General features: G+C 47.6%; 1 protein-coding gene across 3 annotated transcripts in view; it reads left to right on the top strand.

The window, feature by feature from the left end:
- The window catches only part of AXL (AXL receptor tyrosine kinase), a 73,044-nt gene extending 58,970 nt beyond the window's left edge, over positions 1-14,074 (top strand). For all 3 annotated transcript variants that reach the window (XM_029619103.1, XM_029619102.1, XM_029619104.1), the window contains exons 16-20: positions 6,694-6,815; positions 8,858-8,967; positions 9,330-9,489; positions 10,109-10,245; positions 10,826-14,074. In XM_029619103.1, coding sequence (XP_029474963.1) covers positions 6,694-6,815; positions 8,858-8,967; positions 9,330-9,489; positions 10,109-10,245; positions 10,826-11,240 — 944 coding nt within the window. In that variant the 3' untranslated portion in view covers positions 11,241-14,074. The remainder of the gene's footprint in view (positions 1-6,693; positions 6,816-8,857; positions 8,968-9,329; positions 9,490-10,108; positions 10,246-10,825) is intronic.
- Positions 14,075-15,979: the final 1,905 nt, after the last annotated feature.

The following is a 15,979-nucleotide window of genomic DNA, read 5'->3' on the forward strand; positions in this document are numbered from 1 at the left end:
CAAAGGGTCATGCGCAACAGAAGAAGAGCAGGGATAAGTTAAAATGTACTTGTCGGCGGTTTCCTTGCCTGGGGATCAAAGCCCTGCAAGATTGGGATTGAAAGGGAGGCATATCAGCTCACCAGAGCCTCCTCTCGTTCACTCGGTTGAACAAGATAGATTCTGTAAACCTTATCCCTTCCTACTTATGGCAACACAAAGTCACCCTCTGTTATAAACATCTGTGATCTATAACGAGGCACGGGCAGATAATTGATTGAGCGTGTGTAATGGAAGAAGGCTGAAGCCAACAGAGCGATGATGTCTTTCAGCGTAGCTCTGTATGTGGCTGGAGCGATGACACCCTGCACTGCATCAGCCGCACAGCTGTATGGGTTTTTCTGGGGCGTGCATTCCACAGGAATGTGGTCTACGCTTGGGATGCGCACAGCGCTCGGAGAGTGCAAGTCATCCCTGTCCAAAGAAAATGCATTTTGTTTTTGCAGAAAAGAGCCTCGCCTCACCGGACTGTTAAGTTCTCAGAGCTCAGGGGGCATGACCTGCATTGGTCGGTTTCTGACGTAGTGATGTCCTGTCCTGTTAGTTAGCCAGCGCTCCCTGCAGATGGGTCTTGTCGGCCTTACAGAGCCCACCCCCCGGTCTGGGCGGAGTCCCCTTCTCTGCTCTACAATGGGTACAAAATGTGCTTTGCAGTGAATGGGTGGAAGGATTAGTCAGGCTGTTTGGTCAGGCTGAAGTAAATGCTGAGAGGTTAAGGTGGCAGATTTGCTGTGAATCTGTCTCTCTCCAAATTTAAACATCAAGGCTTGCCTATGTTTGGACTCTGGTAAATAACAAGGGTTGAGGAATGGTCGTGACACCACGGTCACCCATCACAAGCCACAATCATCAATCACAGTGCCAGTGTTGTCGCACTGTGGTCCGCCATTGTCAACCATGGATGCGTGTGGTGCGGCGACCCACCGCTCACTACGAGATTGGCTGCAGACCCTGCACCAGCCTGTGGTCCACGGGAACACAGCAGAAAAGGCCATGGAAAGGATGACAAACTTTTCCAGGCAGCACAGCTTCAGCCTGGAGGCAAGGAATGAAGCCTCGCGCTCTCTTATTTATTTATTTCCCCCCCCCTGGAGCTGTTGTGTAGAGGGAAAAGAAAACCCTTTCCATCAGGTGGGCTCCTCTGCGAACACTTCCAGAAGTTTTGGTTCCCTGGAAAAGCCGCTCTTCCTCTCCCTTTCCCTTATTTTTTCCAGCTTCTTGGCAGGAGCCCCTTCCACCCACGGCTGCAACGGTGACCTCAGTCCCTGGCTGTTGCTCAGATTAAAAAAAAAAAAAAAAAAAAGTAAGAAAACAGGTCCAGTTTAGGATGCAGGCTCCACAGAGCTCCGAAGCGAGCCGCCCCGCCCAGCCTCGCAGCGAGTGATATCATGTACGTCAGGGATCAGGGCCCAGCAGCCACTTAAAGGCACAGAACCAAGCAGGGTTTGGCTGCAACTGAAGAAAGTCGCAGAAAATCCATTGCCCCCTTCCCCCTTGAAGTTACATTCGACTCTCCTGGAGAAGGATTAGCCGAGGTTTCGGCAGCTCTCTGGCAGTGCTGGCTGCCCCCAAAGATAACCCACGGCGCGCTCTGACCGTCCTTGCTCTGAAAGCTCGCCCTGGAGCTGGCACCGTTTCTGCACGAATGACTTCTTCCCCTCGGGAGGAGCCTTCCAGCTCATGCTCACCTGCAGCTTTCCCTCGAAAGCCTTTGGTTTTTTTGTATAACCTTAGGACATTCGAGTCCTGCAGGAGTGAGATTTTTCTAAACTTTTTAAGAGAGCGAGAGGAAGGAAGAAAGAGGGCCGCAGAGCACATCAAAGACTGCAAAAAAAAAAAAAGGAACATCCCTGGGGTTGGGGAAAAGACAGGAACAGAGAAGGGATTTGAGGAAAGGAGGCTCTCATATAATCCTCACTGTTTATGAATGGGCCGCGCCGGCTAATGACGGCTGGAGAGCCCAGTCCTAGAGCGGTGCTGATCCAGCACCCTTCAGCTTCCCGTCCATTGCTCTTCACCAATGTGAGTCTCGGTCAGTGGCTGGCGTTAGAGACATTGCCTGGTCGCCCGCTATGAAAAGCCCGATGCCGCTCTCGTATTGCGGACTTCCTTCATCCTACCTCCCCCCCCCCGGCTGTCCGCTATGCCAAAAACTAAAAGGCATTTTCTTTTTCTCCTGCTTTCCACGGTCCTCCACCCCTGCCCCCGACCTCCTCCCCCCCCCCTAGCAAAGAAATGTTTGCGACATGAACAGTTTGGCCCCAATCTGAAATTCCTTGGAGAAATATGTTACTACTTAGCGTCTGATAGCACACACGAGTCCTGGAAAATTGCAACAGAACCTTGGCACCCCCACACCCACTCCACCATGTGTTCTGCCTGCAAACAATCCTGTGCTGTACTCCCCTCTGTCCCTGTTCATCCTCCAATCCCCCCACTCCCAGCCCCTTGTGCGCTGTTCTTCCCTTGCTAACGTCATCCTCCCTGTCCTGTTGCTAACGTTTGCTCATCGTTCCTAGAAACCTTGTCCAGGCTGCTTCAGGCCCGGCCCTCCCTTTGGCAGAGTCAACCCTGCACCCTTGCGTAAACAACTCGACAATCTGCCCTAGCAGTGATTTGTTTTAAAAGCAGAGCGTGCATTCGATTTCCACCAGAGCACAGTTAGTGTGAGATCTCGCCACTTGCTTTAACCAGATCTAGAAAGCCTGGAAGCAATAGGGATGTAATGTTTGTGGGCTTCTTCGAGGGGGAGGATCCGCTGGCGAAGTCTGCCCTTCCTTTCTGAATGACCTTTGCAAAGCATTTTGGCATCGTGTACGCCTGCTGTTGCCCGTTAAGAGCATAGGTGTCCCAGCCAACTGCTTAGAAAACACAGCTGGGAGTCTTATGGGCCCGTGTAATAAAACTTGCACTAAAAACAGTTTAGCATGCAATTAAAAAAACAAAAAATTCATGTGCACATTAAAATACAGCTTAATGAATCTGCACGGTAAAAAAAATGTCCCCGACAGCAGCATGGTCACATTATTATCATCCATAGAAACCCAAAAATGCACCGGCTAAGTAGCTTGATCAAATTTTTATTATATTTGCTGTAGGTTGATATGTTATGGGATTTTCTTATTTAATTTGGGTTGTATTTATTTGTTATGTATTTAATTGTAGTTCTAAGTGATGTACTTGAGTTATTATTGAACTACTTTTTGAGTTCTTTGCTTGTAAGCATATAACAAATTTGTAAGCTTGTTAAACTTAGCAAGGAGAAGCTAAATAGTGTGATCACACTAAATTGAGCATGTTCAGTTCTTTTTTTTTCCTTTTGGCTCCGCCGGCTAGTTTCCAAAGGGTATACAAGTAAATCTGGAACATGAGTGGGGGCGGAAGATTGTCACTGGTAGAGGGAAGAAATGGGTGAGCTACCAAACACCAGGAAAGGATGCAAAAAAGGAGAGTAGAAAAGTGTGTGTGTGCCTGTATAGAGCATTCTGCCTTCTGTCCCAGTAAGGGTGGTGTGAGAGGATGTATTTGAGGAGAGAGGGGGAAGCCCCAGGTAGGAATCTGATCACCCTGACTCAGAAGGGCACTGGCATCTGACCACACACCCCCCACCACCCATCTGCGACCTCTATGTAGTACAAGCTCCACAATGACTCGCCTGTACCATACATACTGCTAGGGCTGAAAAGCTCACAGAAATGAGTTCTGTACTCATAGTAAATCAATTGGTCAGCTCGTAGAAGCTTTTGAGGTGCAGACTGCTATTCCGTCCCAAGCTTCTGATTGCCTACAGTGGTCTTTGACCACATTAACAAAGACCTTTGTCTTCTGGTAACCTATTGCTTCAAAGCACATTTGCCTTGTGTAAATAAAGGCAGATTCATTTTTGATGAGCTCGGAGGTGTGTCACTGCATCTGCTTTGCTGTCTCCTTTTCTTTCTCTGTCATATTCTCCTCCTCCTAAATTCCATCTTTCCCTTGGCCTGCTGGTGCCTTGTGAAAACTTTCTTTTCATATTGGAGAGAAGGAGGGTTAACCTGGAAGGTAACCTAGGGGGTAACCTCCCTTGGAAGGAGACAGCCTGATTTTGTGACTAATTAAGAAGTGGGGATGCCCCCCCCCCCCTCCCACACACACACACACATAGCACACACAAAAATGCTGTTCGGTGTCATCCTCTATATGCCAGCAATGCTCAGTGGCCAGACTAAACACAGCAATGACAGCAAGGATCCTGACAATCCTGCCTGCACTGTGGAGGCTCTCTGGTTACCTGCCAGAATGAAATCTCTGTGCCTTGTGCATTGTGAGCTGTGGAGCAATGCTTGAAGAGCCTCTGTGATGTGTCGCTTGTTGGAGAAGACATATTTGTGGTGTGAATATTTGCATGTGTGTAAGAATTTCTGGAAACAAAGTGTGTGTTGGCTGTGTTTTGGTTTGTCAAAGAGAAGCATGGTCAAATGCATTCATCCTCAAGGGCCTGTGATTACAGCTTTACAGTGTCATTTTCTGCATGTGGCCTTCATTTTTCAGGCCCTCTAACTGTACTTTGCTCAGCCTTCTCAATAGCGTGTACATATGGTAAGCAAGATATCCCCTGCCCCAAGGCAAGTATTAATTAGCAGACCATTAGCAAACTCTCAATAAATAGAGTGGAGGGTCAACATACCATATTATTTACTTTGCACACACTAAAACCCTCACTTCATTTATATGTGCAGATATGCTAATTTTAGCATTCTCACATTAATATCTTTCCAAGCAACTTTAATGTGCACGATAAAACAGGGGCCGCCAACTCCGGTCCTCAAGAGCCACAAACAGGCCAGGTTTTCAAGATGTCCATAACGAATATGCATGAGATAAGATTTGCGTGCACTGCCTCCATTGTATGCAGATCCATCTCCTGCACATTCATCGTGGATATCCTGGAAACCCGGCCTGCTTGTGGCTGTCCAGGACTGGAGGTGGCCACCCCTGCCCTATTGCTTAGCGTGATATTTTTAACATGCAAAAGAAGGCCCTCGTGTGCTTGTTGAGGACTCCTGGATTTAAATCCCAGCTTTTCCACTGACTCCCTGAAACCTTTCCCTCCTGGCCTAGCAGTTTACTCAAGCAAAACCCTAACAGATGCCAGCTCAGATGAGCACCCCAGTATTAAGTGAACTCCTTCACCATGTCCAGTGCTTTCTTTCTGCAAAATAAAAGGTACTGGTGCTCACATGCAGGTGGAGGAAAAGGTGCTGGTACTCAGAGCTGGCGAGTACCCCCTGAAATAAAAGCCCTGGAAGAACGTGTCTGTCGAATTGTCCTTTCCACACCGAAGAACCCAAGGATCCTGGGAAGATCCTCCTTCCACAAATATTAAATTGAAAGGCTCTGGACATTTCTAGGGAATTTCTTTTCCTTTTCCACCATGAGGACCCCCTGGCAGCGAGCGTGCTTGACTTATAAACACGGACCTTGGGAAATGAGACAGGAAGTTTGGGAGGGAGGAGAGGGAGAGAGAGGAGAAGGAACTGAAACAGAGAGTGGTGCTCGCTATGGTCTTTGGATCCCTGGTTCCCACGTTCTGCCATTCTTGAGAAAACAGATGTCAGGGGAGAGTAACAGCAAAAAGGATCTGACTGTGGCCTGAACTTAACTGATCTCCCACATTCCCGACCCAGGCTAATTCAGAACATTTCTCTAGTGCCTATTTATTTCCTTTCACTGTGGAGGAGTTGGGAAGCGGGGGTTGGTCGGGGGCTGTCCTTGAGGTGTTAGATAAACCTTGGCCTAACTCTTCAGATACTGTAGAAGGGTTGAGGCAGGTCATTGCCCCTTTGACCCCTGGATTCCTTGTCTGATCTGGGATAAAGACTACCAACTGTCTGAGGCCCCACTGCATGCACGGAGTTGTAATTCCATATTTTCTTAAGGAAACCAACGCTGCAAGCCCATATATGTAACAGGGCCCAAACAAGAACAGGATTCACTGGTCCTTTATGACACAGAGCTAGTTGACAACCCTACATGAGGGACAAGCAGGGAAAATACTAAAGGGGATAGGTGAGGAATCCCATGCTAGGAAGGTCAGATTCAGATCACTTTATTGGCATGACCATTTTACTTATGTTGCCAAGGTGTTCCTATAATGATTCATGCTTTGTTTCTTGGCGAAATTGTTACTAGCAGGGTTGTCAACCTCTGCAGATGGGATTACTTTTTTCTGGGGAACCAGAATACTTAATTTAACCCTGATCTTGACCTGCTGTGCAAATAAATCTAATCAATATTCATAGATGCCCAATATAGTTGTCAACCCTGGGCGGTCTGCCATTCCTGATTTGTGGTTTAGCGGTAGGATTGCACCTCATTCGGGTCAACCCAGAGTTGCTGCTCCAGACCCCTTGCGTGCATGGAGTTACAGTGCTGATTCCTCTAAGTAAAGAAGGAACTATTTCCATGCATGCAGGGGGACAAAACCAGGAGAGGATCGGCTTTTCTGGATCAAGGTGGCAATCCTCAGCTGAAGAGTGAGATCTGTAATAAAGGTTTCCCCCTTCCAGTCACTCAGTACTCGCTCGTGCCCAGAAAGCCCCCAGGCTGCCGCAAGACTATTGATTGTGGGGTTCCTTTGCGGTTAATGTGGTCCACCTCTCTTTTCCTTCACAGGCGTCTGCTTGCAGAACACGGAGAATGAAGGCTACCCTTCCCCCGTAGTCATCCTCCCCTTCATGAAACATGGAGATCTGCACAGCTTCTTGCTCTTCTCGCGGCTGGGGGACAACCCCGTGGTAAGGGAAAAGCTCCTGACCCTTTCTTTTTTTTTTTTTTTTTTAATTTGACAACTTTTATTAAAGACAGAATATCAATAACAGTGCTGCAGACTTGGTCCATGAGTATGAATATATACGACAGACTTAAAACAATATACGTGAACCCGTGATCCCTCAACACATAATTTGTCTTTAGTGTTTATCCCAATGAAATGTGCTTGATCTCCCCCCAGCCACCACCACCAAAATCAGCAATGCCTGTTATTAAAATCACCAAAGCTCCTGACCCTTCCTAATGCAAGTGGAGAGGGATAGCAATTCTCCCAGGCACGGGAGGGGGCGCTGCGGACAAAGGGCCGATGGCACAGATTTGGGGACGATATCAATTAATGTTCACACCTAGCTGGTTTCCTTCTTTTAAGGAATTTGACACCTTCCTTTTCTCTTTCAGATTAGAGACGCTGTTAGGGTTTGAAAAATGCATTGTTATGTCTTTAAATTATTATCATGCAACTTTTAGGAAACTTATGAAGGCTTGGGTCTTTCAGCTTGAACCCTGGGCTGGTTTGCTGGAGGATTCTGCCTCCTTGCGGACCTTCCTGCAGTGGGCCTGGTACAAAATACTGATTTTTAAGAACATAAATACCTAAGAATTGCCACATTGGGTCAGGCGGCTGGTCCATCAAGCTCAGTATCCAACAGTGGCCAGTCCAGGTCACAAGTATTGGCATCATCTTCTGTTCTTTTTGCTTAGGGCTGTTTTAAATGTGGTCTGTTTACGCTTTGCTTTTCTGATGTTTATTTCTGTACATCTGCTCTGAGCATATTACTTGGAAAAAAAATGGCTTATAAATTGAATTAATTAAATAATTATTTTTTTGGGGGGGGGGGGGGGGGGCAGAGTGGACTTGGCAGTTTCCTCCTGCTCTTTTTGAGTTGTCATCTTAATTGAGACCAGCTTCAGTGGGCTATGGACTAGCCGGGATGTGCAAATAAGCAAGACAGGACGGAAAAAGAGGGGGAGGGTCATTTCAGTTGCTGCTGTTTGCGTGTCTTGGCTGTTGTGGCAGAAAAACTGAAGCAAGATTTACAGCCCTGGTCTTGACACCCCAACGAGGCCTTGAATATTGCTACCATTTGAAGTCCGTAATCATCTCTTGTCCACTGGCGCCCTCTAGTGGACAGCAGCCCCCCCTGTTCTTTTATGTCTGGGAAAGATCCCTGGTCCCGAGAGGTTTGGGCATTATTTCATTGCCGAATGCACGGGTGCTCTTTTCCAAGGGAATTTGCCTTCATTTGTGTCCGTAGATGAAAGAGACAAAATAAGTTGCATCAGTAGCGGTTGGGCATTCCAAGCTTCAAGGTCCAGAGTTCCACCTGGGCAGTTTTCCCTGGAGCCGGCAAGCTCCTGTATCAGGATGGCAGCATTCCAGCCTAATGTAAGGAAACTAGGAAGGGGCAACTGGGTACACTTGTGTCACTCACAGTGTTTGCAAGTCAGATAAGGTGATCTGGAGCCTCCTGTTGAGAGAAGTCCCTTTTGATCTGTTGTAGAATTTCCGTGGCCAGGTTCTGTAAGAGCTGTGCCCTGCACCCCCCCCCCCCCCCCCCATTTTCTGGGTAGCCAATATTCTCCAGTTGCTCTTTTGTAGTGTTGCCACCTCACCCAGGTCAACCTAAAGAAGCTGATCCAGTCTTGGTTTTGCCTCACTGTGTGCATGGAAATATAGTCGTGCTTTTCTTTGGGAAATCAGATGTATGAGTCCTGTTTGCAACAGAGCAAAAGCCAGGGCTGGATCAGCATGTTCAGGATGACTTGGGCGAGGTGGCAACCCTATGGTAATGCTACTTCCCAATAGCACCAGGCTAGGAATACCCCAGAACCAACCACCACCACCCTTCTCTCCCTCCCCAACCCCCTGAATGCTCATGGTGCTTTGCCAGTGTTCTTCAGAAAGATTTCTTACATGCACCATCCGTACAAATCCCAGCCCAGAGTGTCTGTTTCTTTTGCTAGTTTGGCAGCATTGGAAAGCTTATTGGCATTGTTCTTCTTACAGTACTTGCCAACCAGGACGCTGGTTAAGTTCATGACAGACATTGCAAGCGGGATGGAGTACCTGAGTGCCAAAAATTTCATCCACCGTGACCTGGCAGCTCGGAACTGCATGTGAGTGTTCCCCACCACAGCCATCCACTCCAGAGTGAGAAATTATTAAAGTCTGTTTAGAGACATGTTTTGCCGGTTGACCAGAGTTACAGTTCATTCTGGTTTTCACTCAACTCTATCTCAGATGAAGTGCGTTTCTCAGTGCCCCTTTCAAACGCAGATGCCCTTAACATTCCAAAGGCATTTTGGTTTCCTCTTTGAGAGAATTAGATGAGGAAGACTCTGCTCGGCATCCTTTCAGTTATGCTGTCCGGCCTTCCATCTGCACTCTTCACTTTGTCTGCTTTTTCCTGAACTTTCCGGCACCAGCCCCCCCCCCCACCCACTCCCAGTGACCATGTTGGCCTCTTGCCCACTGGCAGGTTGAACGAGAACATGAATGTCTGTGTAGCTGACTTTGGCCTCTCCAAGAAGATCTACAATGGGGACTATTACCGGCAAGGCCGCATCTCCAAGATGCCAGTGAAGTGGATCGCCATGGAGAGCTTGGCTGACCGAGTGTACACCAGCAAAAGTGATGTGGTGAGAACCCTCATGGCCCCTCCCCCCCCCCGATCCCCGATTAATTGCATTCCATTCTACCCTAATTTTTTTGATGATGCTTCTGAGTCCAACCCCCTGAAGCCCCTACAAGAGGTCACAGTATGAGTCTCCAAGGGGATAGATTCAGGAGCAACCTCAGAAAATATTTCTTCACAGAAAGAATGGAAGATGTATATTACAGCCTCCCGATGCACGTGGAGACACAAAGCCTCCGTACCATGTGTCGATAAGAAAGTTTTGTTTAAGTAGAAGGCGGTGATATCTTAGTAAAAACAAAAATCAGTTTTTGAGTACTGTAACTATTATTAAGAATCTGCATGATTTGCCTATTATTATTAATCAACTTTCCTGGGTCTCTGAATGTAAAGGGTCAAATCATACATCATTTCAGCAGCTGAGGGCAAATTGTGATTTACCAAGCTTGCATTGCAAATGAGTGCTTTCAGGGGCTTAATAACGTACTGCACAAGCGATGAGGGACAAACCGAATTTGGTCTCTGCCCCTCCCCCGTTGCACTTGTTTGAAATAGTAGAGGGTGTGACCGGTGCATGCAAGGTGGGGATGCGCCTTAATGCCATCTCATGCTTTTAATTCTAGTGGTCATTTGGGGTCACCATGTGGGAGATTGCCACCCGCGGACAGACGCCCTATCCAGGGGTGGAGAACAGTGAGATCTATGACTACCTGAGGCAGGGGAATAGGCTGAAGCAGCCACCAGATTGCCTGGATGGATTGTAAGTTCTGCTGTCATCTCTTCTGCGGGTTCTTCCTCTCACTGGCAAAGACCCAGTTAGTTATTTATCTGGATTTATATTCTGCCTTTTAGCCACTTCAAAGCAGATTACATTCGGGTGCTATAGGTATTTCCCTGTCCCCAGAGGGCTCACAGTCTTAAGTTTTGTAGCTGAGGCCGTGGAGGGTGAAATGGAGAGTAAGAACTCATGCAACACTTGTGAGCGCTGTAGGGGATTTATCTGGGCCTATTTCTTATAGACTTTCTTTTGCTGTAGGGCTGGAAGTGGTATCCTCTTCCTTTTGGGGATGGGTGTCCCAGTAGCTCTGCTTCAGGGAAGATAAGTGGTCTGGTGCCTGATCCAGTTCCCTCCAGTACGAAGCATATACTGGAGGGGAATGGCAGCAAAGATACAATTCTAGGGGAAAATTGGGCAGAAGAAAAGAGCAGTGTCTGGGGTGGGAGAGCTAGAGGAGGGCAACATCAAGAGAAGTTTACAGTATGTGTGCGGTGATAAAAGATTTCCTGATTGGCCGATGGAGGGTTTGGTAAGGGCTTTGTGCCTTGTGTCTCGGCTGCAGGTACAAGCTCATGTACAGCTGCTGGCTGGTGAATGCCAAGGACCGCCCATCCTTCGAGACGCTGCACGGGGAACTGGAGAAGATCCTGAAGGGCCTGCCCCCTGTTAAAGAGCCAGAGGAGATCCTCTACGTTAACATGGAGGACACATGTGCCTCGTCCTCAGATGTGGAGGGAGACGTGGGCGCTGTGGGGGGCTTGGAGCTGGAGGACTTGGTAAAGGAGTCCTGCCTGAAGGGCAGTCCCATCACAGCGGAGGTCCACCAACCACTGGTTGCCAACCGCTATGTCCTATGCCCGGCACACGACAACAGGCACGTCCTTTGCGAGTCATGGGCCAGTGACAGTGCAGCACCTTGTGCCACATTAGAAGAAGCCATATTGGAAGAGATCCATTTCCAAGGACTGAAGCAATAATATAAACTTTTTGATAGTAAGCTTAATAACTTTGAATGCCAATCAGAATATTCCAATAAAGCCATGGACCCTGAGCTAAGGCGTTAACTGTTCCTGCCAAGAGGTGAAGGCAATGGCCAACAGCAGAATAAGGGAAAAGTAAAGGGCACGCACACTGCAAACTCTGATACGAAGAGCTTCTCCTCTCATTCCTCTGTAGCCACTTCTCCCATACTTTCCCAAGTAGTAGCAATGGCAGTAGATAAAAGTGATAGATTTTAGACATCCCCCAACCTTAAATCACCAGGAGCATGCTGGCTTCAGGCTTGACCTGTAGTCATGTAATGGGCATTCGTTTTCAGAGTGGGCAGGAAACACGAGAAGCACTGTCTCTCGGGATCCAGGAGGTCTCATTTCCTATTGATGTAGCTCTTTCAAGGACCATCTTGTTCATACTAAGCTTCACGAGCCAATAAAAGGCTTTGCCCAGGCGTGCTAAATACCTGTAGATGTGTATTAATATCCAAGGCATTGCACAGGCACTTGGAAGTTACCAGAACCCATCTATTAAAATTGAGGGTAGAGCGCCTTTCTGAAATGTGGCCAGTAAGTAAATTCCATCTTTGCACTGCATGTACATTATTTAATAGCTTCTAAACTCTCCTCTATGTAAGTCATAGCCCTTAAAAATCTAAGCAGTGTCACATGATTGCGCCTGGAGCCCACTTCACCATAGTGGTATTTGGAGGTGCAGGTGTGTGTGTGGGAAGTGAACAACATTACGCTGGAATATTTACTCCAACTCCCACCTACATCCTCTGGATCCGAGTCGTAGCTAGCTGGGAAGGCTGGGTGGACCTTTCTATGTTTGCTGCAAGAAAGTGCCTAGGACAGATTCCCTTGTGGTAAGGTTGAGATACCACAGGGCAGCGCTGGGAGGTGACCAGAGGGAAAGGGGGACAGTTTGCTTTGGTCAACCAGTGGCACTCAGCCTGCATATTAGTCCCTTGCAAAAGTGCTAGCTCCAGCAGTGGTGGAGCATCTCTATGCCATCAGGATATCCAGATGTGCCCACCCAACAGCTCATTGTTTTATAGCAACTTTAACATCTGCCAGGCTCAGGATATGGCACCGAGTCGAGCAGTATCAGTTCCTTTCTACATAACTTTGAAACTACGAGTGGAAAACATGGTATTATCTGGACTTACACTTTTATAGTACTGCTTTATATATACTTTGGACTCTTACCAGCATTTCTTTGAGCTTAAAACAAAACTGAATCTGCACGCAGACATTTTGAAAGGGTCTCATCTGAGATTCTTCCTGTATGCCCACTGCATTCCCACCTACTGCCCAGGAAGCAACCACGCTTAGTCACTGCAGATGTGGCAGACTGCTTCTGGTAGCGTGACGCGATGACAGGCATGGCGTGGCGTGGTGTAACATGATGGTAGGCATGGACCAATCACATCTGGAGTCAATGAGAGTATGACACTTCTCGAAAATGGCTGCTCCGAGAAGAATTGAACTATTTCAGAGCGAGTGACCTAGCAGTAAATGTTTTAATTAACGATCGGATGAATATCTTCACATGAACAGGTGATGCATTGCTAAGGGATGTGCAGGGAAAATGCTTTCATTTTGGCTTTTTTTTTTTTTTTCATTTTTGTTTCATTCGTGTAATGTTTTATTTTGGTTAAATTTGTTTACTGAATCACAATAAACATGAAAAAAAAAACCCCCATATACTGTATCCCTTCCCGCCTCCCAGCACCAAAACAGCTAATTTAAGCCCCACCACCACCCCTTCACGTGTCTCTTATGTTACCCCATCCTGGGGTCTACGAAATACAAAGGGAAAGGCGCAATCCCCAATACAACATACGGCTGTAGAACAAAATGTAGCCAGCCAGATGTTCCCATAGAAAGTTTCAGAATCAGCGTCTTGCAGAGGTTGGGTGACATAGAGCCGTGGTTCTCAACCTGTCCCTGGAGCTTTTCCAGACGATCTGCCTCCACTGTATGTACGTGCATCTCATGCATATTCATTTGGGATAACCTAATCAGTGGTCCCCGAGGACTGGGATGAGAATGAAGCACTGATTCCACAGCATTAAGACAGCCTGGGTTATGTTCTGCCTGAATGTTATGTTTCATAATGGGTAACATCTGGCCCCAGATCATCTGGACAGGCTGAGCCAGCCCTAGTTTCTCCCGTTATTGCATCTCTGGGACTTGTGCTCCCTGCTTTTAGAGAGATTGGAGCTACAAGTCCCAGCATTTAGTTGGACGAGAGGCGTAAAACCTGGCCGTGGTTGGCGCGGCCCTCATGATACTAATCATGCAGTTGGGCCATGTGGCCTTTGGGCCTGGGCCTCCATTTCATGTTTAGAGGGCGTTTTGAGTCAGGTGCTTCTGGAGCATCTTTCTAAACAGCTGTGCTCACATCTGGCAGTATTCCAGAAGAATTACTGGCTTTTCTAGGTAAAGAGTCGAAAGGGAAAAAAGTAAAATACCCGTAGCCATGCCAAAAAGGGAACTGGGTATAAAGGCTCCAGCATTCCCAACATTTTACATGGCCAGAAAATTATTAATTGCCTTTCCAAAAAAATTCCACAAAATGAACAAAAAGAAATCTTTGCCGGATCATTGCTGTGTTTGAAGGCCATATTTTTTATAGAGACATTAATGAAATGTTTTATAAATGTGTGTGTGTATGTATATATACTTTTTTACACTGTACATAAATTATGATTTGTGTACCTAGCTTGTATGCTGAGAACATAAGCTCTGCAATATTTTTATTTGCTGGAGGGAAAAAAAAAAAAGCGATTAAAAGCTTCCTTTAAAACTTTGGTGTGTGTCTGCGCTGCTGTTGGTTTCCTCTCTAAGCAATGCAGTTGTCCCTTTTCTGCACTGTCATCGCTTATTCTGGCAAAGGGATTTAACTAGGGCTTCTGTCTTTAGGTTTTAACCAATAAAACACCGCCCGGTGGGAAAAACAAAAAAAAAAGGAAATCTGTGTTTATCGAATAAACACCAGAAAAACATTGCCCCCAGGACTCTCTCAACCTGCATCCCTGCACCCCCCACACACCCACACCCATTCTCTTGTCTGACTTGCATGCACCACTCTGTCTTTGCACCTTTTCTACACTGATGGCTCCTCAGCTGCACAAGTTCTTTTCAGCTCTCGGGTCTTTAGTCTCCTCCTCCTCCCGCCCACTCCAGAAAACTCTGAAAAACACCAATTTTATATATCTACATAATAAGAGGTCTAGTTACTAAGCTGTAAAAAGATGAGAATGCGCAAAATTGGCAAATAACACAAATTATTTGTTGATTTAGTGTATTATTTGCTGGTTTCAATGTACCCAATGATTACTGGAAAAATCTACCATATAAATGGGCTCTGACCGACGGCCCGCAGATGCGCAGTAGAGAGAGAGCACGTCGGTCAGAGGGGAGCAACATGGCGCTGGAAGGAAATGGAGCAGTGGAGGGCTGCCTTGGAAGCGGCGGGGAGGAGCGGCGGCGGCACAGACACAGAGATGGGAGGTCTCCTGGGGTCTCTCTCTCTCGCGCGCCTGCCTCACCAACGAGCATCGGGCGGGCCAGCAACAAGCCCGGTGGTGAGGCACCCGAGAGAGCGAACCCCCGGAGACCTCCCGTCTCCGTGTCTGTGCCGTCCAGTGGCCGCGCTTAACGGGACCCTGGGTTGGCGGGCGAGCGGCCGACGTCTTGTAGCAACAATGAGGGATCCGAGCTGCTGCCGCCGTTGGTGCGAAAACATCGGGAGAGGGAAGGGGTTCTAGATGAGGTGAGAGAGGAAGGAAAGGGAAGATGAGAGGGGATGGAAGGAAAATGGAAGAGGATATGAGTGACGTTCTGGAGAACATAAAAAGGGGGAGTGGAGGAGGGCTGAGGGAGAGGGAAGGGGTTGAGGAGGAGGTGAGGGGATGGAAGGAAAATGGAAGAGGATATGAGTGACGTTCTGGAGAACAATGTGATGGATGTATATGTGTGAATGGGAGGCTTCTTGGAATGGGTGTGTATGTATGAAAGAGGCTGCTTGGGATGGATGTACGTGTATGAATGGGAGTCTGCCTGTGATGGGTGTGTGTATGTGTGAATGAGAAGCTGCTTGGGATGGGGGTGTGTATGTATGAATGAGAGGCTGCTTGGGATGGATGGATGTGTATGAATGGGAGTCTGCCTGTGATGGGTGTGTGTATGTGTGAATGGGAGGCTGCTTGGGATGGATGTATATGTATGAATGGGCATCTGCCTGTGATGGGTGTGTGTATGTGTGAATGGGAGGCTGCTTGGGATGGATGTATATGTATGAATGGGAGGCTGCCTGTGATGGATGTGTGTATGTGTGAATGGGAGGCTGCTTGGGATGGGGGGTGTATGTGTGAATGAGAGGCTGCTTGGGATGGATGTATGTGTATGAATGGGCGTCTGCCTGTGATGGGTGTGTGTATGTGTGAATGGGAGGCTGCTTGGGATGGGGGGTGTATGTGTGAATGAGAGGCTGCTTGGGATGGATGTGTGAATGGGAGTCTGCCTGTGATGGGTGTGTGTATGTGTGAATGGGAGGCTGCTGGGGATGGGGGGTGTATGTATGAATGAGAGGCTGCTTGGGATGGATGTATGTGTATGAATGGGCGTCTGCCTGTGATGGGTGTGTGTATGTGTGAATGAGAAGCTGCTTGGGATGGATGTATGTGTGAATGGGAGGCTGCCTGTCATGTTTT

This window comes from Rhinatrema bivittatum, chromosome 11, assembly GCF_901001135.1.
Source record: "Rhinatrema bivittatum chromosome 11, aRhiBiv1.1, whole genome shotgun sequence".
NCBI lineage: Eukaryota > Metazoa > Chordata > Amphibia > Gymnophiona > Rhinatrematidae > Rhinatrema > Rhinatrema bivittatum.